Source organism: Platalea leucorodia (assembly GCF_965183815.1).
Source record: "Platalea leucorodia genome assembly, chromosome: Z".
Taxonomy (NCBI): Eukaryota; Metazoa; Chordata; class Aves; order Pelecaniformes; family Threskiornithidae; genus Platalea; species Platalea leucorodia.
The window spans coordinates 12407424-12434337 of record NC_138858.1 but is presented as its reverse complement, the minus strand read 5'-3'; the positions used below and the strand labels follow the sequence as shown (position 1 = coordinate 12434337).

The window sequence follows — 26914 nt, the reverse complement described above, 5'->3', positions numbered from 1 at the left end:
TTCCAAAAATGCAAAAACACAGATCTCCAGTCCAATGCTACAGAAAAGTCTATAAATACCATGTATATCATATAACTGAAAAAGTGAACGAATCATTTGAGCTCAGCAAACACATTGTCTGGTCACTTCTGGGGTCCTTCTCATCCATTCACTGTCCTGTATAGGGTTATTTTTTGCAGGGTCTTCCCATCTCCTTTCTGAAGCTGTTTTTGTCATGTAGGTCCAGCAGTGAAGCAGTGAAGTCCAGCTGCCTGCTGGAGCACCCAGCAGTGACCAGCAGCGCTCCTACCTCCCTCTTCCCTCCTGCAAATCAATCGTGTCTTGTTTGTCCTGCCCCTGTCTGAGCTTTACTTTCATATTGCAGGGCTGATAGCACAGTCTTGCAAAGTATTTTCAATTTTGAGAAAAAAACAGCGATGCTTATCTCCTTGTCCCGTGCAGCACTTTCAGCGTAGGTTGTGTTGCTGTGCAGATGTCACTGTGTCTCCTGCAAGCTGCTAGGATATCTAAAGATGCTCTAAGCCCTTGAAAGAAGAGAAATAATAAACACCACCTGGAATTTGAAACGTGCTAGTCATGGCATGGCTGCTACCTGCGGGGTTAACATTTTTTATCTCTGTTTTTTCATCTACATGAAGGACAGCCCCAGAGCAGCCCTGTTTTCTTTGGCTGCCATGCTATTGCAGGGCTGTGCTTCTCACCAGCATTCTCCCATGATTCAGCCCTGTTCATCTTTTGGGTCTAATGCTTTTGTTAAATGGTTCTCCACTGCTGATATTTATGTGGGGCAGAGTGTGCTCAGGAGAGGCCTGCCGAGATTTATTACCTGTCATGTAAAGCATGGTTTTGGAAATAATGGCATAATTGACTAAGAAAACAGCTCCCTTTTGCAACAAGCTGGCCTGTTGTGATGTTTAGCACAGTGACCAAACATCACTGGTGAAATTTCAGCTCTTGAAAAATGACTGCTGTATTTATGATGTAGGGAAAGTTTGCCACGTGCCTCTGTTAAATTAGCAGAAGTATACTGGGGCATAACCAAAGCTCGGCTAGAAAAGGGTGTACAGCCATTAGTTCCTCTAATGTTTGAATGATTTGCTTTTGGGTGATGCTTTAAGGATTGTTCCTTGATTTTGGTTTCTGAGCATCATGCTGCTAAAAGTATCAGCAGTTTTCTTGGAATTTTCAGCGTGTTGCGTTCTCAGGTGAAAGCTGAAAGTTGTGAATTATGTGGGAAAAACAGCAGTGGCTTGGGGATCTGAGCTGACTGGGATTTGGGGTTAGGCAAGCACTGATTGCAGTGGTTTTTCAGGCACTTTAACGTGAGCATTTGCCACACAAAGTGCTGGTCAGAGAGAATACTGTGAATTGCAGGCGCTGCTGCCTCTGTCTCCTTTGCAGTGCTCAGCAGCATGTGGTTACTGACTTGCTGTGCTGTTTTGTTTCCCCGAGTACCGAGATGGGTGACTGTGGGTGTCAGGAGAGGATGACTGTGGTTGAGGGCAAAGACTTCTTGTGAGCGCCCACTTTTTTTGCATGCAGTGATCTCTGGAGTACAGGAGGTCCCTGCTGATGCGATTGCTTTGCAGTGAGCTTTTTCATCATGCCCACCGTGTGAAAACCCGTGAGAATCGTGTTGCGGGGCTGTGCAGTAGGATGCTTAACCATGTGGGTACAAAAGTCTCTGTCTCCCAAGTTTTCTTAAGGAGAACAAGGACTTGCCTGTTTTCTTATACATTTATCTATGCCGCTGACTTAATGGCATGTGTTAGTACACACTGCTGACTCCTTTTAAGAGCTGCTGAGAAAGACCTTTTAACAAGGACTTTGGATTTGGTCTTGGTCTTTCGATGCTGTCTCTTATTCCCTGTTGACATTACGCAGTGCCAGCAAAGCCAATACCCCGTTATTTTTTGCCAGTTGCGTTGCCACCACTGGCTGTTTTTTAGACTTTCTGCCAGCCCTGCATTTCCACAGGTGCCACGCCAGAGATAGATGAGGTTTTGGAGGAGGTCAGCCCTGGAGTTGGTTCACATTGCGGTGGCCGGAATGGAGGTTCAGAAGCCTCTGGGTGAAATCTCCTTGCTGCAGCTCTAAAGCATTAAAAGCCCTGGTACAAAGCTTATTGCTTGTAGAAGTGCCAGTTCATGTATCTGTCTGTCCATATCCACATACGCAGGCATATACTGGCCCATTGTGAGCCCCATCGTGCACAGTCATTCAGAGCAAATCCAAACCTAGCTCATTATTCAGCTGGGATGAAGTACAAGCTGAAGTCCAGTCTTTGCATGGAACATCTGCTGGCAAAATAAATACTGCAACAGCCTCCTACATCCACATTTACTTCGCACCTATAGATTGAATTACAAAATGCAGTGAATCTCATTGCATACTCCACACAATTCCTGTTGACGATGAAGCAGTAGAAGCAGGCTGGTATCCATCCCCGCTGGAAATGTTCACGTCAAGGTTTCATTCCAGGAAAATCATTTGGGTTGTTCTGTAAACTAACTGAGCTGATCCATAACCTTTTGTCCAGCTGTGCCAGGGACATGTAACGCAGTAAGGGGGGAGGCCTTTTCCACTCCTCGCACTTCAGAGCGCTGTCCAGGTCAAGTATGATCCAGGAATGCAGTTGTAATCCTCGTTTGGTTAGAGGAGACCATTTAGCTTGCAGGGTGACATCGGAATTACTACTCCTTTCATGGAAGAGAGATTATGGCCATGTGGTTTTCCTTTCAGATTCGGGTTTTGGTTTCCATTTACAAGCGGTTCTTGTAAACAGAGTCTCTCTGCTTCGTTTTTGCTAAAAGGCTTCTTGTCATAACACTTGGGGGGCTGCTTTATCTTGCCTTCAAACGAGCCCAGGTAGCTGGGCAGGCTGAGAGCAAGCTGCTCTTTCTCGACATTCCCATTTATAGCAAGAGCTTCAAAGCAAATCAAAGCAGACCGTGCAGCCTTGGGCCGCCAGCACTCAGCTGACAGCAGTTTCTAAGCGTGGTGGTGGGTAACTTAGTGCGAGCTTAGATAAAATGCTGGCAGATGGCAGCACAAAAGCAGTGCTGGGGAGGACTTCTGCTGTGCCTGCCTCCCGTCTACAGCCGGCAGCGTCTCTATACCTGCCTGTGCTGATGCGGACAAACAGGCTTTTGCCTGTGGTGCCCACCCAGAGCCAGTCCTCGTGAATTTGTCTGAGTCCTGTGTGAATGTGCTTACTCCTCTAGCCTCCACCTCACCCCAAATAACGCAGTTTAGTTTTGCAAGAAAAAGTACTTCTTATCTAGTTTATTTAAGTCTGCTGCCTCATCATTTCCTTGGGTCCTCCCTGGGTTTGACAAAGTGAGACATGGCACAGCACTGCTCCTTATCCGCCTGCTCCACACTGTTGTTGAGTTTCAGCCCTCTGTTCCACCTCCCTTTCACTGTCCCTTTTTTTCTTTTCACTGAAAAGACTGTGCCTTATTTACAAGTTTCCCTTCCAGTACTGTTCCATGCTTTTGAACATCTCTGTCCCTTTTCTCCGGGCCTTTTACATCTGAAGATGACCCCCAGAGTGTGCCTGTATAGATGTCCTCTTGCAAGCTCCTTGGGAGCTGGGGATGCAATTCAGTTTAGATCTAGAGTTGCCGTTAGGGTTTTTGTCCCAGAGCTGTAGATCTTGGGAGCCCATTTCACCAGCTCGCAAGTTGGTGGGTTACAGACCGGTTGACCCCATAATGCGTTTTGGGGGCCGCGGCAGAGGGAGGGCTGCTGGAGCCTGGGGTTCCCAGGCGATGCTGGGTGCTGGGCATGCAGTGTTCAGCTGAGGAGTGAGGAAGGGGTACCCAGGCTCTGCCCAGCTCTTTGGGCATCCCTGTACAACAGCCCTTTGGGCTGGCTGGGAGAAGGACTGCTGGCTCCAAACACCTTGGTGGCAGGGGAAACGGATCACTGCGACAAGGGAGCAGCTCCGCGGTGTCACCCCAGCCACAGGGCTGCCTCATTGCTGTCCTGCTTTTGCAAGACAGTGCCATGCATTTCTAGGTCCTTTGGGAACGCTGGAGTGAAGAAAGTAGGTTAGCGCCCTCCGGGACCCTTGTGCAGTCATGCAGCAGGGAGATGCTGAATTTCTGTGCAGATCAAGACCTGCCTTTTCAGCTTATCCTGTGTGTGCTCCCCTGCTTTCAATTGAACAGGAAACTTAAATGTTGTTTTTTTTAATTATTATTTCCACCCTTCTGTAGGGATGCCATGCCAGACCTTATTTCCTCGCTTTCCTTTCTGCCTGGTGGCCTGCAGGGACAAATCCAGGCAGGCTGAGGTGGGGAAGGCAGACGGGACCGCCCAGCACATGCTCTGCTTGGTGCAGTTGCCAAGCTCTCCCCCCGCGTCCAACGCACATTGGCTAACCCAGGCTCTGCAGACGCGGGGGAATCTGGATGCGATTCCTCCTCTATTTAAAAAGCCCAACTATTTGAACGCCCTGCTGAACCCAGGACAGACAGGTCTCTAGGGCACCATGTGGACAGTCCAGTTCAGCACCACCATGATGGTTTTCTTTTTAACAGCGTTAATGATCCCATTGTGTTATGTAGGGGTTTTGGCCATCTCTTTGTGTTTTCATGTGAAATGGTGCCATTCTCTCAGCTTTCTTCTCTGAATTAGGCATGCTTACATCAAAATCTGTTTGCTGAGTGAGAAGCCATTAGTGTTTCCAGAGATGATCCTCAGTGCATTGCTGGCTGATGCATTTGTTCTCTCCTCCTGTGTTTCTAAGTAGCAAAGAATGTATAAGTAAATAATGATTTTGGGGGAGAAATTGGTAATGGAAAAAATAACTTGAACAAGATTTGATAAAAATGCACTGTTTTGATTCAAACTCATGGGTTACAAGCATTTCCTGCAGGCCAGTGGGAATTGGAAAGCTGACTTTGTGGGACTTTGAAATCTTAGACATTTCAAAAGTGAGACAATCTCTGTGCCTGTTACAAAACATCAGACAGCAATCAAGTTGTATCTTAGCAAACAGCTATTTTAGGTAGTACAACCAGCAGAACAAAATCCATCCTCTAGCTTACAAATAGACCACAGCATGAGTATCATTTCTTTTAACCTGCCATCAGTTTGAGTTTGTTAATACATTTTTAACTTGTAGATTTTGAACCCATAGAAGGATTACTGTGATCTTTTAATAAGCCATGTTGACGAGAGGAGATTAACCCCTATTATTAGGAGCTGAGCTAAATCTAGGGTGAAGGCATTAAGCTGAACCAAAAATCTGTGCCACTGGCAAAGTCCCTGAGTAACTCCCTAACCAGCAAAACGCTTCATCTTGCTTGGATTTAAAACAGACCTGCTCTGAGGACGGTTGCTTATCAGACCTGTTTTCCCCTCATTGGCTGAATGACAGACCGCAGCTGCCTGGTCCAGGACCCTCCGACGTGCTGGGAGGTGAGGGGTGAGCTGGGTGATGGTGGGTATGAGTCCCAGCCCCAGCAGCTGAGACTAAGCCAAGCTGCAGTCTTGCTCCAAAGCTCTCGGTCTGTGCAGCTGGGGAGGCTGTGAGCATCGCCGGGCACTCCTGGCTGAGTGGTGACGGTGACTGGCTACGAGCTTGCTGAGCCCAGCTGTCCATGCCATCATCACGGGGGTGAGATCGTAGCGGGGATGAACTGAGGTTGAAAGACTGAACTAGAAAAAAATCAAGGAATGCAAGGCTTCCCCCAAAACATCCATGCTTGGGGATTTGGAGTCTCCTTTTTGCATTCAAGAAGCAGTCGGTCACTTCTGATCTGCAAACACCGCTGCTCAGTGAGGAACTGAAACACTTTGGCCCTCAGGTTCTTCTTAGTTTTTCCTTAAAATCAGTCATTTCCTGAAACAGCACTGTTCTTAGGTTTCCCCCCACCCTGCCTTCAGTGAACTGTTTGTCACCCAGAAAAAGAAGAAATTCCCCAGTTCAAAGCCCGGGTGTCCTCGAGGCCAGAGGAAGAGTCACAAGGTTTGCTGTGGTTCTTCATCCTGGAAGATGCACGCACAGATCTGCTGGGTCCAGTCTTGTGCTTCCAGGCTGCCTGATCGGTCATGCTTAATTGCTAATTAGCTACCTCCAGCCCTTTCTCTGGGAATTATGATAATGAACATAAAGAACTGTTTATTCTAAATGAGACTTCCCAAGGGTAACAGCCTCCTCAGTGGCTGTAGAAATGGAAAGCAAGCCCGAGGAAACACCAGGGCACTGTGGTTTTTGGCAACAGATGATAAACATTTCTTTGTGGATGGAGCAGAGCATGTAATTTACTGCCCGGCTCTAACAAGAGCTGTCTTGACCATTTTGCTATTGTCTGTCAAAACGCAACAGCTAAACCCTGGTCAGAAACTGTGCAGTTGACATTTCTGTAGGTAACAGCATAAAACTTACTGGACTTTATCTGTGGAAAATTAATTCACCATTTTTATAAGATCTCAGATGTTTTTGTAACCACTTCATTGCTTGTGGAGGGGCAGATGAGTCCTGCTCATCCTGCTGTCGAGGTCAGCGGTGGTGGGATCAGGTAGCACCTAGACAGTTGTGCAGATGCATTCAAGGGCAGGAGGCTTCTGTTGGACTCCCTGCTAGGTTTGCATTGCCCAAGTAAAAGGTGATGATCTAAAGCTGACCTTGCTCCTCAAGCACAATCATCAGTCATTTTTATCAACTCCCAGCAGCATTTACTTCAAAGATCTTCTCCTGGCAAGAACTGATCACAGTTGCTGCTTTACTGCAATTGTGGGCAATAAAAGTGCTGTTGTCCCTGTTTTACCCCCCGGGCCATAGGACTGGACAATATATCAACACAGAGCAATGCCTGGGCAGATTGATGGATGCAGGCAGCTGACCCGCTGCCAGGCCCATACTGGCACATTCAAAACCTGGCTTGGGCATCTTTGAACACTACTGCACAATACCGCATGTGAACAGTGAATTGAATTAATTAAAATTCAGAGATTTGAGTTGTGTGCCAGGAAGAACAGCACCTGTGCCATCTGGTACTGAACATGGGCAGTGCCCACAGCTTTCTGGCACAAGCTGTTGGAGGACCATCGGGCAAATCAGGGTCCCTGCTCAGTGGTGGGGCACCCTCACCTTGTTCCTCAAGGGGGTTAAGTCAGGGACCCTGATACCAGTGTAGGAACTGCACACTGGGCTAGAAGAGATCTGAACCTAGAGACTGGAGTGCCCATTCCCATGATTTTTCACCCCAGCCTGTGTTTTACAGTTGTCCCACCTTAGACATCCACCAGCACTCCAGTGCGGTGCATGGTCCTTGGGCTGGCACTGAGCCGCTGTGGCAGCCCACCGTGTCACGCTGTGATGCTCTGACTGCATCTTCTTCAAGACCGCATCCATTAAACCATTCTGGCAGATAAAGTAGAAGCTGGACATTAACTGGAAAAGTACAGAGGGACAGACATCATCTTTGACGGCTTCAAGGATCACTGAAAGAGAATTTGGTGTGTTGGAAACAGTGATCAAATAAAGTGACTGTTGCACACAACAGTGACATTGTGAACATGCAAAGCACTCACAAATTGCGAAAAGCCAGTGTTAACCACATGCCATCATAATTTTCACTGGACTTCTGTGGTTCTCTGTTGTGATTCAGCATTTAATTACGATTGTAGTCTGGGCTTTTTTTCTAGTTCTGTTTCTGGAAGGGTTTCCTGAGAGGTCCAAACACAATGAAGTTTTAGTATTGCAACATCTCCCTGGTTTACAAAACAGCTTAATCCACAGGGAGGGTCACTAGAGCTACGCAGCTGAGGGGGCGGCTGCCCTTGTCTGCAGCTCTGCAAACAGAGTTCCCCGAAGAGCTCCCTCAAGGCCGACCCCTCTCTCTAGGAGCTCTTGGTTCACAACGCTTGGCTGTCAAACCACAGGCACACTCCCAACCTCCCACACGGGGTGATGCATTTGTGCGTGGGGGTGCTCGGGTTGTCTCCTCAAGGAGGTGCCTCCGCAGGGTCTGCCCACCCCATCGCAGGAGGGCTGCAGGCTGTGGCTGGAGACCATCAGCAGAGTGAGCAAGGAGGCAGCCTCCTCCTGTTGGTTTTGGTGCAGATTTCCCCATTTCGCGTCCTTTGACCACCTCCCATTGCAGGGAAGCTGTGAAAAAGTTTTTAAAAAGTTGGATAATCCTGCTGAAAATTGGGAAGTTAAAGCCCAGGTTTTTTCTACCTGCCTTTATCACTTAACCAAGGCACCGGAGTTAGGAGATCTGCCATGCCATTGCCAGGCTGACCCGCTCTCCAGAAGTGTCTGTCCCTCTCTGTTGAATATGGAGGGACCTGTGCTTAGCCAGGCCCTTTGCTGTGTACACTGACAGGGTGAATTTGAGATGAAATTCAGCTACTTCACAGAAAATTGTGTATAGTTATAACAAGGGATGTGATAGCATTGATTATTCTACACTCACAATGCACTAATGTGGGGAACTCTGTCCTGGTCCATACATATCTGCCTTCCATGCCCTGTCATAGCTGTGGCTTGAAAATATATTTGGTAGTAAATCTAACAAATAATCTAAGTAAGTGAGAAGTCTAAGAAATCTAAGTAAGGAACTATTGGTTTTTTTGGAGATCTCTTTATGTTGAACTTAGTTTCTATTTGTGTCACTCATACTCTAGTGGTTAACATCATGGAAGTAAAAACATATTATTACCAATACCAGTACTAATTAGGAGTGTGGAAAGGTCCAGAAATCCAAGTCAGAGAAAAACATGTAATACGACACATTTCTAATGAAGGTGTACTTTTTATTTCAAGGAAAAGTGGGGAGTTTTGTGCCAGCAAACACCATGCGAGTTCTCAGTAGAAGCCGCAAGCTCTACGTGCAAGCAGGAGAGCATGGTGGTGTTTTCAGGTTATGGATCCCCCTGCACATGGTGCCATGTATTACTGCTGAGCACCAGTGCTGTGGATTTTGCTGGATACTTCAAAGAACAAACAGAAATACAGGCTTGGGGTGACCTTCTGCCACCCCTGGTTTCTCAGTGTCGCTATAACTTGGATTGCTTCGGTATCTTCATGTTCCTAAGGGCTGCACGTTTTTCTTCTGCTCGTAATGCAATCTGCAAACTTCATCTATAACGAAGTACTCTGCTTAATATCCTGCCTTACCTTTCATTTGATTTTTATTGTTGCATTTTAGGAGATTCATCCACAGAAGTGTCTGTGTGGGCAACAATAAAAAGCCCAAGATAAATTTATTCTGAGTTATTATCTGCAGTTGTGATAGATAATAGATACTGGATTTCTGTTAGTATTGTGATTCATTTAAATAAAAACCATATGCCTGAAGTCAGCGCCTTGGAGATAAGTCAGACATCTGGCTAAGATTCCACGTTTGGGAATCTAAATGATGCAGATGGTGAGATTACAATGCACACTGTGCCCGTTGGGTTATAACAGTGATGAACAAGCACTTCATTAGGTAGAAAAGTGGGGCGGAAAAATCCAAACAAAGAGGTGAAATTTCGCAAGGAACATGCGTGATATTCATTTCAGTTTGGAGTTTGCATGCATGTGTTTGGGGGAGTCTGCTTTACACCACATGCCAAACCTTTATTCCAAATATATTAGAGTGCACTTTCAAACAACTTTGTAGAATCAGATTGATATCTCAGGCTGTAAAAATGTTGGGTTTTCTTCCTTGGAGTGTTTTGGGAATAAAGACCAACTTGAGAACAGAGTAGGAAAGAAAACAACTGGTTTCTTTTATTCTGCATAAAATACTACCTCCACAAAAGTGTAGTGGTGTCAACTGTGGAGTGGGCTTAAAGACAACGCACAGGTATTACATGTAGATAAACTGGTGCGAATGTAGAAGCAGTCCAAATTGACACAAAATGTATGTTCTGAGAGGAAAAGAAGTATGAATCTTGCAATGCTAATCTTGTCTTTGCTGGTATTGATTTAGCCTCAGATCTAAATTTAGCATTGTCTCTACAAGGTGACACAGACCGATGCCTTGAGTGTACAGTGTGTTTACCTGAAATATCACTTTTTGGAGACCTCATGCATTCTCCAGGGAGAGCTAAAATTAACTCAGGGAGAGCCAAAGTGACTGCCACCCATGGTCACACCAGTCATGACAAGGCTGGTCAGAAAATATATGCTACTCCCTTATCTTCCAGACTTCTTTAGCAGTCACTCTATATTATACTTATTTAAGTACAGCATCAAGTTGAAAATGTCTGGAAGTTTAGTAATGACAGTCATAGCATGAAACACATCAGAGAACCATAAGTTAATATGAAGACATCACCCAAACCTTCCCAAGTTGTTTGCTTTAGGTGAAGGTGGCAACTCTCGCCTATGATCAGGGTCGTGGTTTGTCCTGGGCAGTTAATCAGGGTGGCATCTGCCATTGCTTGTCAGTGCTTCCCGCAGGTGATGGGGCCCCATCCTGCCGGTGGCCAAGGCCACAGCCGTAACTTCCCTGCTGCAAAAAGCTCTTAGTGCTGTCACTCATTTTATTTGGAAAACAGATTTTAAGAGCCCAAGGTACATCACATTCAATTGACACTTCTCCCATAATTAATCTCAGAAAAAGAGATTTTTAAAACAGTGGGTGACCCTAAGATGTTGCTGATGCAGTTGCAGTGGCAGATGAGACCGTCAGGCATCCCCTTGCAGTGCACCTTCAAGATTCATCTCTTGAGTACCTGCATCAGCCTGTCTTCTCTTCATCTTGCACTGAAGGCAAGAGCTCTTTCCTTTTCAAATGATCCAGCCTGCTCCCCTGGCATGAGAAGGTGCTCTTTGTGCCTGCAAGGACGTCCTGGAGGAAAATGGTCTCCTCTCAGCCATGAGTGCTCTGACATGAAAATGCTATTTAAATACTGTATAGAGAATAAAGTACCAGCAGAGATGACCATGCATGTTGGAGCAGTCATTTAACCTTCATGTTAACAACTCTGAGTTTGTCAGGTTTATGGTATGGTTCCAGCGAGGGCTGTGCAGGCAGGTTCAAGTCCCTCCACAAGGATCCAGCCTTCCCCATATTTCCTAGGTGTCGGTAGGTGTTACGGTAATGAGGCATTTATACTGTAATACCTTAAATGTGCTAATGGTAAAGGAAGAACAAGAAACGTGGTGCTGAGCGTTGTCAAGAAAGAGTAGCCTGAGCTATTCAGAAAGGGGTTTTGCCCAGACGCACCAAAATTAGCCTACAAAAGAGGGACATAGTGAGAGAAATGCCAAAAGCCCATGGCAAAGCAATGGGGAGAGATGGGTTCCCACAAGCAAACAAGCACATGGCCAGCAGCGAGCACGTCTTAAAACTGACACCCAGCAGGATGCTTGCCTTCATCGTGGCTCACGGAAATAAGGCAGACAAAGCAAAATCCAGTCTCCAGAAAAAAACAAACGTTTGCAAGTGAGTTGAAAAGACCCCGTGGCGGCAGACAAAACCACTGAATGCCACGACTGAGCTGGTGCACAGGATGATTGTTCAGGATGATCTGCAGGGAGATGAATGATGAAATGAGGCAAACTGAGCGACATTCATAAAGAAAACCAGAGTCTCATGCAAGGGCTAGATCTGATTCTGTGCAGATGAGCTCTTACAGAATCCCTGCAAAGACAGGCTGGAAAAGTCTGAAGCCGATAATCCTCTGTGTGTGCCTTTGAGGAGTGATGTTAAGCCTAAACAACAGCACTACCTGTATATATCCTACCCCATCTTCTGGGTAAATTGGTCAGTAACCCTGATTCTGATCTCACTCTGCTCTCACTTTTTTTTTGCTTCTGAGCCCAAACTTTGAGCCCATTTGGATGCTTCAAACACCAGCGTCACGCCAGTGATCACAGCTCTAAATTGCTGCCTGTAACTAGAACTGCTCCACCAGCTCCAGCCGAGTCATCCCTGGTTCGCATTGGTTTCAGGGAGGGGTGTAGTAATATAAATTTGATATGTGCCTGCAGGCACTAGTACCTGAAAACACAACCCTGTTTCAATTGTGATGCGTAATTAATACAGGGGTAATTGCACAATAGTGCAAGCCAACAGGAAAGAAAGAAAAAAAAAAAAAAGACCTTTGGTTTTGCACCAATACCAAAATGGCAGCTAGAAGCATCACTTGCTGTTTTGCAAAGGCCTCAATAGAACAGTAAAATCAGACAAATTGTAGGAGAAAAATGAGCACCACAGAGGAATGGAACTTCTTTTTTTAGATCAAGTGAAATAGTCCAGAACAAAGCAATTACCCAAGACAAAGCACACTGTAATGCAAAACGTTTAAATGTGCTCTTGTATGGCCCACCTGACTGTCCATAAACCCACTAGTTACATGTTGGTAATAACTTATAGATGTAAAACACCTTCATCGCAAAGTGCTTTACAAATAGACATGATGGGTATTTTCTCAGATATTTACTCGCTGAGGACATATACCCACTTCTGAAGGACAGCATGGTGACGGGTTGGGAGCACACCCCAGCACACTCCACAGTTCAAACCACAACAAGAATACTGGGTCCGTTTTGAACTTTGTGGATAATTTCTTTGCAACTATAAATATTTCCCTCCTATTAAAAAAAAAAAGTAAAATAACATAACAGAGTGGGCCAAAAGTCTAAAATCGATATGCTCCATTTCTTTACATGGAAATATTTATTTCTGAATAAGGAAAGTGAGAATAATGCTTATCAAGCAATAAAAAAATACATTTTTCTGGGTCAAGCACATACCTTCACTACCAGCTGTGCTTGGGGCCAAAGTCATATGGCTTAGTTTCTCTGATTAGGGGGCTAAACTAGCTAAAGCTCTTTTTTTCTTCCCAAACACCATAATCTTGGCAAGGTCACAGATCCTGATGGTGCAATTTTCCTTTCTCAGGAAAGATCTGGTTTAGATGAGCAAATTTTTTTAAAGATGAGTAGGACTAGGGTGGGTGGGTGGTTGTTTTCCAGTGTCAAGCAGCGGTGTGAGAAGTTGTGCAAGTTTCCTCCCAGAAGTCACCACACTTGAGGCTCCCCATATGTTCATCACAAGTAATCTCCTCCAGCTCAGGACTACATCTTCACCGGCCACCTGAGGATGGGAGTGTCTAGGTTTGGGTTTGTGACCTTTCCCCTCAGATCCCTTCTGCATCCCAAAGGTTTTTGCCTTCAGGTCTCCATCCCAGCAGCAAGGGCTGCCCCACGAGCAGGTCCACTCTTCCTTTGCCTCATTTCCACCCCTTCACTCTCAGTGTTTCATAGCTGGCCAAAGCAAAGTGCCTCTTGGTCCTATCTCAGACTGTCCAGGCATCATGCCTGGCAGCAGAGCCCATTCCCAGTTTTGGGGCAGGGGGTTAGAAGGGGGCTGGGGATGGAGGAGAGGCTTTCTTTCAGCTGGAGCATGGTTGCAAATAGCAAGCATGCAGAGTGAAATGAGGGGTGAGTTGACTTGATAGCATTTCAGCATCTCATAAAAGTCTTGTGTTCAACCTCAGTAGGTTATTCAGGGCTAAACCCATCTTCCAGCAGCAGGGTGGGGAGAGAGGAGCAGCAGCCAGTGCCAGTGCAGTTAAATGAGGCGATAGGAAATGGGCTCTCCTCAGGGCTGGGGCTGTGGTTTGCTTGGTTAGGGCACGGCGTGGTCGCTCCTGCAATTAGTACTTGGCTAACTGGTGATTGACACCAAGTTCAGGCTCTGTCTGGCTTGAAAGCTGAGCCCTGTGTGGGACACGGCGCAGTGGGGAAGTGGAAGGAAGTTTCTGAAAACAGCTTTGCTGCTTATTTTTAAAACTGGCCTTGTGCCTCCCATTTGCTCACAAATTAAAGAGGAATGGGATGCATTGACTTTGAGTGGGCACCGCCAGTCTAGCGCACTCTGTGCTAAAATCACCGCGGCCCATTTGTTGGCAGGAAGACGGGACAGATGGCGTTCCTCCTCCTGCCATTTTAAGAGAGGAGTTAATTGCCACATCAAAAAGCTGCTTCGTGAACTTCCAATCATCTGCTCCCTTGGTCTAAGCAGAGTAGCATCAGCTACGCAGGCAGTGTAGATACCACTGCCGCGTCCCAGATACCAAGCCTGCTAGTGACACCATATAAATAACAGCTTGTTCCAGTGAAGCTTGTCTGCTTAGCGAATTGTTTCAGGATTTACTCCATCCACCCTACCCTGCAACAAATAACCTGCAGATGTGTGGCTCTAAAAATAATCCGTGGCATTGGGGCCATGGTACAGCATCACTACATAATTCAACAAACTTTTGTACTGCGTTGTTTTAAAGATGAATTTTTTCTGTATGCTGGAAGCGGTTCACGGAGACCGATTCTGTCCTAATGGAGACTGCTCTGCATATAGAGTATATTTTGCTATCATCTCTGTGGACAATAAACATGGATCTGACTTGTGAACATGTTATGTTAAGAATTATTTCTTTCCTTGTCCAATTCATTAAGTCTGTATACTTAATAAGCAGTTTCAGCTTTTACAAGGTCTTCTCTGGGAACAATAAAACAGAGGGGAAAAGGAGAGAAACATCTGGATCAGTGAAACACTCTTGAAAGAATATCTGTTTTAGTGTCTTTATAGAGATTTCCAAGGGCTTACATTAAGAAGTTAATCCCATTGCTGCTATTGATGTTGAAAATATATTAGAAGCACAATTTTAACTTTGTCTGGTTGCCTAGATAGCGATCAGAGCTGGCCAGCTCTTTTGTTTGAAAATACATCATGACAAATAGCATTGTTTGTACTTCATTCAAGATTTACTACTTTTTTCAGTTTTTCTCCTTTTAAAATTTCATTGTGAAAATGGAGAGAAGAGAGGAAAGAAAACAGTGGGAGGGGACCACAGCTGCAATTCCATTGTAATTTAGCAGATCACTTTTTTTCTTCTTTTTTTGTTGTTTGGGTTTTTTTGGGTTTTTTGGCTTTTTTGTTTCCTATTTATTTAATATTTTTAAAGAATATCTGATAGTGATACTTTTTGATTTGGTTACCTACAGTTTTGTACATTTATCAACAAACTGGAGTTAAGATGCTCAGGGGCTGGAGCACATTGTATTCAAGAAGAGCCCAAGGGAGCTGTGTTTGCTCAGTCCAGAGAACAGGGAGATAAGGAGCAAATGTAATTGGTGTCTCTAGCTACCTAATGAGGAGGTATAGAGAAGACAAAGCCAGACCTTCATCAGAGGTGTGCTGCAGAAGGACATGAGACAAGAGCCACAAGTTGCGGCAGTGACATTTTAAGTAGATATAAAGGGGGAAAATGCACAGTGAAGTGATTAAGCACTGGAAGAGGGTCCCAGAGAAGTGAGACAATCTCCGTCCCTGAAGATATTCAAAACTCATCTGGGCAAGTCTCTGAGCAGTTAACCCTGCTGTCAAGTGCGCTTGGATCAGATGATTTCCAAAAGTCCCTTGCAACCGAAATTATGCTGTGAATCTACTTTTCTAAAATTATGGATGTTTTTTTTCCTAGGATTTATTTCTGCTGCTTATAGGATGCCTGAAACCTTGACTTGAAAAATTCCCTTGGCTGTGCTGAAGCAGGGTCATGCCCCGGTGACTCTAAGCCAGTACTGGAAGGATAAAAATCCTTAGGCATAAGTGGCTGTTAAGCACCCTTATGTGATTCATAATGTATAAAATTAGACTGCTGAGCTTTTTGCACTCTTATAAAGCGTGTGCTCTGAAGATAGGAACCATTTCATACTGCTTGGCTGTAGATGGTATATAGAGAGTGCCCGGTTTCCCATTAATCTGGGACAATTCAATAAACCTCCATACCCTGTGTGGTGTCTTGTCCTTTCTATACGAGTTTTCCACACCAGAGAGGCAGACTATCCAGACACAGACATCTTCCTCACGCTGTCTGTTTCCAGCTCCGTGCTGGAAACCAAGTTGTCATCTGGACATTGTGGGTAGCCAGCATAGAGAACGAGGTGCTCAGAGCTGCATCTTTCTTAAATTATTTTTCCATGCTATTTGACTTTCCTGAAAGCTGATGGCTTTTTGTCTGGCTCTCCCCACTTCTAAACTATTTAAAACAGAAGCATTAGCCTGGCTGGACTTTTTTTCTTGCTTTCTTCCCAGAGTTGAATTTCAAGAACCATCACAAATTAAAATATCTGTTAAATATCTGGATTAAATATCTGTGTCTGTGTCTAGGGTGTAGATGGATGGCGTGCCCTTGGGGGGAGTACAGGAGCAGGGGTACATGTCAAATCCCGAATCCGTCAAAACCAGGAAGAGTGTTGCAACAGTTTCCAATGACAAATATCAGCCAGACTTGATTAAGTTTATGCCACGAGTGATTGTCTGAAACTGTTCTTCCAGGAAGTCCAGTTGTAGCACATCCTCAGAGCTGAACATGTGCTCACCCGTCATCCTGGGTCTTGGTCCAAGCCTGTTCCCAACCTGACACGCATTCACGGCAAAGCTGCCAGGGATTTCTGCAGCATCAGGATCAGGACCTTACGTGACAGCTCACCCCTAAGTGAATGTAGACCGAGTTACTAGCTTGCCTCTGGAGGTTAATTGGGATTTATGTCCTGTTTGGAGAATTAGCTTTAGAAATCTGACTTCCTTGCATAGTTCCTATAATGTGTTTTTCTGTACATCCGTGTGTAAAAGGTGCTTGCCTTTTATTGTTTACCGAAAGGAGTTATTAGACATTGCTTATCCAGCATTTTTGTGATCTTGTTGATGAAAGATGCTATATAAATGGTGTTGGATTGGACTGGATTCAGTAAGTCTAGGAGCTTGCCAGCAATTTATTGCTGTTTGACTCCAGTGACTGAGCACCAGCACAGCAGCCAGCGAGCGAGCGCAGCTCCTTGCAGCACTTCTCTGGCTCTGCCTTCCGTACTGAAATGGAATTTATTACTCTCTATCTCGCATGGATATTTGGTAGGAAATTGGAGCTACAAAATGAAGAGTCATGGAAGTTTAAAAAAATCCAAGAGACAAGACAGATGTGCTGTGATTAGTCCTGTACTCTGGCTCACCTTGGGTTAGATAAATAATTGAATGTGTGCCGTCAGCAAGACATGCTATTTACAGACTTGGAAGGAAATTTGGCTTGCAGTCCTGTAATTGGAAGTCAGAGGTGGTGGAAAAAAAGACTTTTGCTCGCTTTTCGTACTTTAAATCTCAAAGCGGTGAGTTATTTTAAATCAGGGGCTCAATCTTGGATCATTTCAATTGAGATTTAGAAGGCTACTTGTTCTTAGAAATGACAATATATTTATGAGGATGCATTGCACTTTGCCAGTTCATTAGACTATGTAGTAAATGCAAACAGTGCTATCTTTGTATAAAATTCTTTTTCCCCCTCAAATTTCACACCTGTCAAACATTAATTTGATTCTGCAAAATCCATACCAACTTCACCTGTGAAACTAAACAAAATTATTTTCTTGGTACAATGCCAGAAAATAAAAGAAATTTGTAAGAAGAGAGCAAGACAAAGCTGACAACGTGTGTATAAAGCTGAGTCTAAGCAGATGAGAGCAGTCAAAAGTCTTTTATTTAATCATTCTGCTATTTTTGACATGCTGTCTAGTGATAAACCACATGAGCATTCCCTTGCATTAAGAAAGAAAAAAAAAAAAAACCAAACAATGAAATAAAAATCCAAGAAAGAAGGGAAGAAAGTACAGTCCAGCACTGAAGGAATCACATATGTGATTTTTAGGATGATGTTCACGTGCATGTAAAATATCCAACAAATGGCTTTTACAGTGGCAGCAGGGGTTACACAACCTTTCTGAAGTTGTGTAATATTTTCCTTCTGAGAGTTTCCTTCTTTGCTTAGAGAATATTCACAAGCAGATTTTTACTTAGTCATTTTTGGACATTGGTATGCTAAGTGAGATACAAGCACTGATGGTTACCAGTGCCGCCAGTTGGTCTGTGCTACAGAAAAAAAATGCTGATTAGTCTGTGATTAGTCGACGTGTTTGCAGCACCAAGGCTCTGGGGGGGCTCGGGACTGACAGGGGCCAATGTTAGTTCTGGCCCTGTAGCACAGTGTTACGGCTTCCCCGAAAATGTGAAGCCCTAGTCTGTATGGTTCACGTGGAAATCCCAATATGACCTCTTTCTTTCATTACACATCGGAAGGCAGAGTCACAGGAAACATTTCTAAAAGTCTGTATTCTTCCCAGAAGAGACCCAAAAAGCTGTGTTTTAGTTGCTACTTCTTCCTGCAGCGAGCAGAAGCTTATGAGCTCTTTTTTTCTTGTGGGGCTGCCTGCAGGGTTTTCATACCAACCCCTTTCTCTGCATCCCAGAAGTCCTAAAATAGCCCAAAAGCGATGGTCTCCTGGGACTGCTGATCTGCTGGCACAGGGGGATGTGTTGGGGAAGTGGTCTGCCTGCCCAGATTTTGTGTGAACATCTCCACTGAACACCTCATCGCATCTCATTTACTTAAACAAGACCACAAGCACCATCATGGCGAGATGTCCTGCGCCATTTCCATGGAAAGCAGAGGCCCAGGGACTGCTACAAAAAGGACAGGCGTTTTTGGTGGCTAAATTCCCCAGACCTGTGAAGTTTTGCTTTTCGTGCATTCTCCAGTTTTGTGCAGGTCAGCGCCTATCATAACTCCAAGCCCTACTGATACCCACGCAGCCTGGAGGGTTTCTTGCACACCTTCAAATCTTTTTTTTCTCTTTTATAGAGGAATGAGCTTCACGCATTCACAAATACTGTGCTCTTCAGGAGCTGCAAACCATCGTATCAGTTTGGAAGGTCCCTTCTGAGAAGGAGGAACGACAGTTTATACTCCAGCGCAGTAAAACTCCCTTTGACCATAAAAATATGACATGAAACAGCACTTTGAGGAGAGGAGGAGTCAGTTAACAATACATTACAGTAAGGACCAGCCAAGGAGCGTGTCTGAATGCTTTCAAGAGCATTGGCCAGAGCCTCCCTGGGTAAGCGCTGGCACGGTTCCCCAGAGTCAACGGAGGTATGTGGCTTTTGCCAGGGGAGGATCTGGTCCCTGGAGTGTGTTCACAGAAGAGGAGCCCAGGAACCATGAATCTTATCAAAACCTTCCCATTAGCAATAACTGGAATGGGATTTCATTTCTGGTATCTGTCTTAATAGCCAGAGCTGAGCAAAAAAGCAGATAGCAGGGCTTTTTTTTCCTAAGAAAAAGAAAACCACGTATGTGAGCAAATTTATTTGACTTAAGTAGCTGACAAGAAACATGGCTTAGACTCAGGCAACACATTAATCACTGAAAATCTGACTTTCAGAAAAATCAAGTAATAGGTTGCAGTGATTTGCTGTCAGAGGTCTGAATTTCAGCTTTGCTGGTGAAGGGTTGTCTCTGTGGTTGTTCAGGCAAATCCTGCTTTATTCAGTCAGTTAAGAGAAATAAAGAAATGCACATATACATACAGCAGTCATAGGTGCCGCAGCATTTCCTAGGCGGTGGAAGACATCACCATACTTAGGTTATTCACTCTCAGCTGGGACAGTGACTGGAAGGGCTTGGGCTGGCCTTGGACCTTGTGTTACACCCAATGCGAACATAAATTATCTCTTTACAAAACTGTGAAAAAGGACTAAGTCTGGAAATCATGGCAAAGTGTATGCTGAGCAAGTGTCTGCAGGGAGGCCATCCTCTCTTACTCAAGATTTCGGTATGTATCCCACAGAAAGGCAAACAAAAATAAAGTGCATTGCTTCAGTTTTACACCATGTTGCCATAAATCTTCTCTCCATGTGAATTACAGCGAAACTGTGCGCAGTTACTGAGCTGCTTCCTTAATACACTTGTGCTGCAGATGGGCTTTGTCTGTGCATGCTTTGGCAGGCAGACCTGTCCCCCATTTGGATTTTATACAGAATATGAGAAAAACAAGGGTCGGGGTGTTTTTAATGTACCATGTTGCCTTGCTTTTATAGCTGTCTAATTATTTTTTGTAAGTTAATTGCTGTATTTTATATTTGCGTTTTTGCTGCACTGTGTATTTCTCAAAGTCAGAGTGATCAAAAAGAAACACTGGGCAGGCACAATAAGGAGCCAGTCTTAACAAAGACCCCTTTGTGCAATTAAACACAGCCGTGCCGTGGCCTTTGCTGACTCAGCTCTTCGAGATATGGCACAAGTTCTTCTGAGTTCACGCTATGACGTTGTCTGAAGAAATCTGGTTACAAAGATTTTTTCTATCTTTTCCCAATAGGAAATTAGTTTTTTTATTAAATACATTTGCTGGACTCTATTATCATTACTTTCTACCAGCACTGACCTGGGAGAACACTGTTGATGTATCTAAACCTACATAAAATGTTAAGCAGCTCTTATGCCCCCTAAACTGTGACTCTTCTGACATTCATGGGTCAGAAATAGTGCGTCAGAGAGGAGGGATTTGACCTGCCTGACCACCTATGGAGCTGCTGCATCTTCCAGGGAAGCAAGCTCAGCCGTCAGCTGAGCTGTAGAAATTGTCCATGCGTGTGCTCCTAGCCCCGATGAATGGGAGGTAAAGTGCCTCTGCTTGAATTACCTCTGTCTGGGTGGAGCCACCCCGGGGGCTGACTGTCTCTCTGAACCCCAGCATTGCACGGATAAAGTAAGGGTAATATTTTATTCTACGAACTCACTTTCTGACTCGGTGTGGGGATTTCTGTGTCTGTGTTGCTCCTAGGAGGCAAATATTTCCTAGAGTGGACTCTTCTGTTTCTACTTTTGACATCTTTAGCAAGAGTTTCCTTAATGTATTATGTTCATCTGAAACAAGTATAAAACTTTTCTTTTTCCATTCCCTTCACATTTCCCCTTTGCCTTCCCTATTTTCAAACTAAATGTCAATCATGTATCTTTTTCAACATAATTGTCATGACAGAGTTTGAGATTTGCCTCTTTGCTGAAGTTAACCAAAGCCTCAGTAATGCATCAAGCAGCTCCGAGCCAGCCCTTGTCACAGCCCAAGTCACTGCCGTGTTGCTGCAGATACAGGTTAATTATCACTTTAAATGTGCATCCTGTTATTGTTTGCATTTCCAAAGCATTTCAGCTGCTGTAGAACCCTGAATCTCTCCCTTCCCTCCCGCACAGAAGTATTTTCTCGGTTCAGCATACCCCGGTCTCCCCGGCACCGCCGCCAGCCGCGGTGTCCTGGCGCGGAGCAGGAGGTGGGCTGGGGGCGATGGCAGCTCTGCACCAGGTGGAAACAATTATGGGGAAAAAAACGTGGTCCGCACTGGATGGGTTACTGCTGATAGCTGCCAGATAAGCTAACTTAATAAAGTGGTGGCTTAATTAAGCCACATTCCTTGCATCTTGCCTTTCGTCCCGCCTGTCTGGGGCGATGCTATCAAGCAGCTACCGCTTTGCAAGATGGGGTGGGGGGTGCTGTGCTGGTGCATGGCTATGTGTCAGGCACAGGGGGGACCTGCGGGTGATGGGATGTGAGGATGCTCCTGGAAAGCTCAGCTCCCCTCTTAGTCTGCAAGGTGATGGGCCACAAAAGCGTGCAACGAAGGCAGATCCGCTGCTTGCCTAGTCACAGATGTGTTTATTGGTATCAAAGGTTTGACCCTAAATCCCATCTTCTGACATTCAGTAATCCAGGAGCACCTCGACCTCCAGAGCAGAGGGGAGTAGCTCAACCTCCCTCTGCTTCTCCTGCAGCTACCTGTCAGAAAAAAAGGGTGACTTTGTTTTGAGAGTGTCCCTGTCACTATGGATTTTCTCACAGGTAACACAAAAGCTAGACATTGCAGTGATCGAAATCACGGTGCCCAAAACCCTCTGTGAATTTGGCCTTGTGCATGTTCCTGAGTGAAGATTGCATGAGAATCAGAAGTTGCTATATTTTTAATAGCTGAAGCACCCCATTAAAAGCTGTAACAGATAAGTCTGCCAGAAGTTTCTCCTTTTGGGAACCTGATTTAAAGTTAACGAATCAACTTAATTTCCCCATAGATCCAGATTTTAGTGGTTGAGCTTCTTAGACAGCTGTGTATTAGTTTGTGTTAGATGCATGCTCACATGTACAGCTGCGTAGCAACTGCCTTGCTGAAAGTTATTCAGTAGCTAAAATTATCAGTGGGGACCCCCTCCTACCTCTCGTTATGTATAACGAGATTGCTGCTGTGCAACATTGATTAGACATGTCAACCTGGAGCTGGATGTCTGAAAATGAGTATTGCTATTAAAATGCCTTTGCTAATGATCAACTCACATGTCCATCATTTTGACAGATTTCTCTTTAAGAATGTAAAAAGCTAAAGCACGCAGGAATCCCAGGGTTGCAATGTAATGTTCAGAGAAACGGGTATTGTTGTATTGTATTTCCTGTGCATTAACCCTAAAGTAGCAGTTTCCCTGGCAAAATCATGCTGCTGGCTGAAGCTTGCTGTTGAATACAGGCTGCGCTAATAGAGAGATCTGTAATCTTGAATTGGGAACCAATTATCATGGCGAATTGGTTTCTGGAGTGTGATCCTGAAAGCAGGGCATCCCTCCTCTAAACCACTTCTTTAGGTGTGATTTAAAGCTTTCATGATGTGGAAAAACCTTCAGGTATTTAGAGAAAATATTTCCAAATCTCCTTACCAGTAAACCCTGGGAAGATTCAACAAAAATTGTAAGGGAGACTGAAAGCAAGGAAGTGATTTCTCAAAAACGTCTCATCCCTCTGTGGATCTCGTTGCTGCAAGAAGCCATTGAAGAGACGGATTTCAGCAGGGGCTTGGATGTCTGCCAGGGCAGCACGATTTTCCGGTTGCTTTAACTGGAGCAACCTCCGGCGAGGCTACGCAAGGCTGTGCTTGCTTCAGGGTGCCAGGGCAGTATTTAATGGCTGTAACTCAGCGTGTGGTGGGTTCTCAGTGTGTGACGGTGGGAGAGGGGTTTGATCAGGGCAAGTGGTTTGGCTATTGGGAGAATCCAGGAAGACAGATAAAACCACAGTTTAGCCACAAGAAGGTCAACAAGTCCAGCCAAAAGCCATTGCTGGCCAAGTTGAGAGGAGAGAGACAGCTCCTGCAAGGTTCCTAGCAGGCGAGCCCTTACCCAGGAGCAGGCTGTGCTGGCCGAGGTTTGCATCTGCTGCCACAAGCTACTCCAAGGGTGGGAGTGCTGGATCCTAAGCCTGAAAATCAGTTGGGAATTCCCAGGGAGAAGGGTAGAAATTATGAAAGCTGCTGCTCCCTCTTTCTGGTTAGTTCTGGCTGGTACAACCCTACAGATCAGCATCTCATGGCAGGGATGCCCTCCTCTCCTTGCCCATCTCACAGCCCTCTCTCAAGCAGGGCTGTATCTTCCTCTGAGGAGCAGCTACAAGCAAGCCTTTATCAGCCTCCCTTCTTCAGCAGACAGGAGGAGATGAATGTGCACTTGGAAAGCCATCGGCATGGCTTGCAGCATATGAACAGCCTCCCTGATGCACCTTTGAACTCATTCCTCCTGCATTTGTTTGTCTTGGAGATAAAACTTCACAGCAGTGTTTGGAGAAAAGTCTAATGAGGGACCACTGTTTGCATAACAAAGCAAGGCTTCCTCTTCAGATGTTCAACCTTCATTAACCATAATTTATATTCCAGCTAATCTTTGGAAGAGGGTAAAATATGGAGCCAAAATTTGTTTTTACATAGTTTGAAGTAGTGCATTGTTTGCTTTAAGTGGTCAGTTGCAACTGATAGTTGATTTAAATTCAACATGATGATTTGTGATGGCTGTGTGTTGGCTAGGCAAGTGTTGTGTCATTGACTGCTGTGGCTTTAGCGCTCTTGTGCATCAGTTACTGAATTAAAGGATAGGATCAAATGGATGGTTTCCCAGTTTTGCAGATATTTCAGCATGTCCACAAGGCATGAAGAACTGTGGATTTGTGAAATACAGGGTTTTTTTCCCCTCAGACTCATGTAGACTTGATAAAATAGTGCACTGAACAGCAGTTTGCTTCTCTTGCAGCAGTCCTGGTAGCCACCACCCTGGGACCCTTTGAAGGTCACCAGGCCCCTGCAGCGAGTAGCTCTGGGGGTGATAAGGGACACAGCCATTCGCAGAGGCTCCTCAGCGCTGTTGGGAGTCCTGGTGACCTGATGTGGTTTGCTGCCTAGAAAGCAAAACAAGCAGATATAGCTGAGCGCCTAAATGTCATTACAAGCCAGTGCGTAAGGAATGTTAACTTCTCAGCACTCAGGCTTTGTTCATATCATAGGCACATAAAAAATACCTCATCCTATTGACTCTTCACTGCAGTTTTGTCTCCCTGCCCGTATAAGATACTCTCCCTTACTCCAGTTGAAATACCCAATGTATTTCACTTATCACCTTCCAGGTTTATTAAAAGATGAGAAATGACTGATAACATTTATCTCCTGTGTACTCCTCACTCAGACTTACTGCTTTCTGCAAGTTTACATTGTAATGACAGATGTTTGAAAACACCCTTCACCATATCATGAAAATTATGACCTGAGTTGTGTATATGGACAGCACTGAGGTGTGCTGCATCCCTTCAACACAAGGGAGCAGGGTTTTCAGAAACTACTTGGGATGTTGAGTGGGTCAGCGTTGGGGTACCCAGCCCCAGGCTCCTGAGGTGGCTGGCCATGCTGTCATTTAAAATGCGTCATGGACTTGAGTGGTGGGTTTCCGTGTTGTGTTCTTTAATGCTGAGATACCTCCAACTGCAAAGCTCAGGATCCTTATCTTGTTTGGTTCATCACATCCATGACCTACCCATGATTGTTTTTAAAGGCAGCACCAACCTTTAGAGAATATATTTATTTATTCATTTATTTATTTTATTGTTTTTCAGGAAAAAATGCTGTAAGGGTTATAAGTTTGTTCTTGGACAGTGCATCCCTGAAGGTATGTGATTTCACTGTTCTTACCCCTCATGTCCCCATGCATTTTTCTTTCCCTGTTTGCCCTGTTCTCCACACTGCCAGTTTGGAAGAGCAGCCTGATATAACCGCAGGGTCAGCTGTATCTCGTGTCAGCGAGGGAACTGTTTCCAATAAATTGTTGGAAAAATAAAAAGATCAGCAGCTTCCAAAAGTTTTGCTTAGCATGCCAAGCTTTGATCCTCCCCTAAGTGCACGTGGCTGCACAGATCTTGTACCATGACCTGCTGCGGAGGGATGCATTCTGCTCTTGGCTAGGTACGCAGGAGCCCTCTGTGCACCCAGGAGCACACCTTTCCTGGCTGATGGCTTTTGCCATGTACCCCTTGGGTCTGGCACAGCTAGATCATTTGGCTTGTAAGTGCACAGGGAGTGGGTGACTGGGTGAGTTAGTCCTGACTAACCCCTGCCTGGGGTTTGGGTGAAATGCTCCCAAGGAGTTCCTCATCCCATGGTTTTGCAGTGAGTTTTGTCTCAGTGTGCGTGGCCTGAGATGACAGCTCCAGTGCAAGGCAGACACTTGGAGGAGGCGGTTGTGCTGTGTTGTACAAGGCGGTTTTGTGCATAGGAGGTAGAAGCCCTGAATCCTTTCAGGGTGGAAAAAAGCCGGGACTCTACAGCCTGGCCTCCAGCTTTCCTATGGATTGTAACAATTTTATATGCTGGTTATTCAGTAAATATAATGGATACATCAGGAGAAGTAATAGGAGCAAAAATAAAATGAGAGCCATGGCAATATATTATTTTAGGCTTCTAATTTTTCTCTCTTGAGGTTTTAGGTGATTATGAAAGCAGCTTTTATTATGTACCCACCGACATTGCTTTATCCTGTCTATTAACTGCATCTCAGTAACCTGAGAGTTTCTGCCACTAATTGAATTTCTCTGCTGGTTGTGGCTTGTGTCCCTTTGTGTCTCTGTTCCCCCTTTTTCAGCTCAATCTATATTTTACCTTGAACTTCAGAGGCCACAGCAATTGCTATAACATCTGAGACAATCTTGGGCCGTTGGTATAGGGACAAGAAACATGATTCAGTGAAGCACTCATTTCCCTTTGTTACGAGACATCACTTGGCTCTTCACACATTGTTTTGGCATAATCTTGACAGAGTAGCTGCATGAAATGCATATCTCGACACAGGCACATAAATACATTACAGATGTGAGTTTATTAGAGCACATCTGCACCTTTTAATCCAGTACTGGCAAGTCAAAGCTGTGAGAAGTAGTTCCAGCCCTGTCTGTTCTGTGTTTTAGCAGTGGCTGCGGGGAGGAGGGTTGGGAGACAGATAGAAGACCCTGCCTTGTCCACCCTCTAATGGCTGCCTTGGGAAGACACCCATCTCCTTGGACAGCTGTTATTTAAACAGACTCTTTCCCAAAGGGTTGTGTCTTTGTCCATGTCCGTCTTTGGTTTCCGTCCTGTTATTTCTCATCTGCCCTTGAAAAGCAACAGAAATCAGTGCAGTCCAATATGAGTCCATGCCCCCACGTTCTGCATTTCATTTGCTTTGGACTCACTTTCTCGCTCTGGGTTTCAGCTGCAGGAGCAGGGAGCAATGATTCTCAGGAAACATCGAGACGAGTTTGCTTTGTGTGTCTGATTCCCCCTGTAATGTCTCTTCTTGCTCCACCTGACCAGTGAAGCAGGTGAAAAAAGAGCTCCTCACCTTTTTCTCCTGAATGATCTCCTTCTTTGCTTTGGAGACTCACAGCTCCAACCAGGTCCTGTCTCGTGGCATCACCAAGAGTAAAGCAGAGACAGATGTAGTCTGAAACACCTTCTTTTGGAGACCACCCTCCCTATCACTGGTTTGTTACTTGAGTATCTTGGCTGTGGATTAATTCAAAGCAAAATACTCTATGACAGGCAAACACTAATCAGATCTGCTCTTTCCTCACTACTGCTATTTCAGAAATTTCCTTGGTACAACTTTTCATGCTGCGTTGTCATTCCTGAGTTCATTGAAATACATGTTGAGACATTTGTTATTCTGCTTCAGTTTTCTGCATTTTCCTAAAGTCTGGAACAGCCTGATCCTCACCGTGTGGCTTTGATTCATCCTCAAACCA

The 26914-nt window shown here is 45.0% G+C and overlaps 1 protein-coding gene across 1 annotated transcript in view; it reads left to right on the top strand.

Annotated features, from left to right (window-relative positions):
• CCBE1 (collagen and calcium binding EGF domains 1) overlaps nucleotides 1-26914 on the top strand; it is a gene marked incomplete at its 5' end in the record, with an annotated part of 96408 nt that overhangs the window by 50592 nt on the left and 18902 nt on the right. The window contains one exon of the mRNA XM_082336810.1: nucleotides 24755-24807. Coding sequence (XP_082192936.1) covers nucleotides 24755-24807 — 53 coding nt within the window. The remainder of the gene's footprint in view (nucleotides 1-24754; nucleotides 24808-26914) is intronic.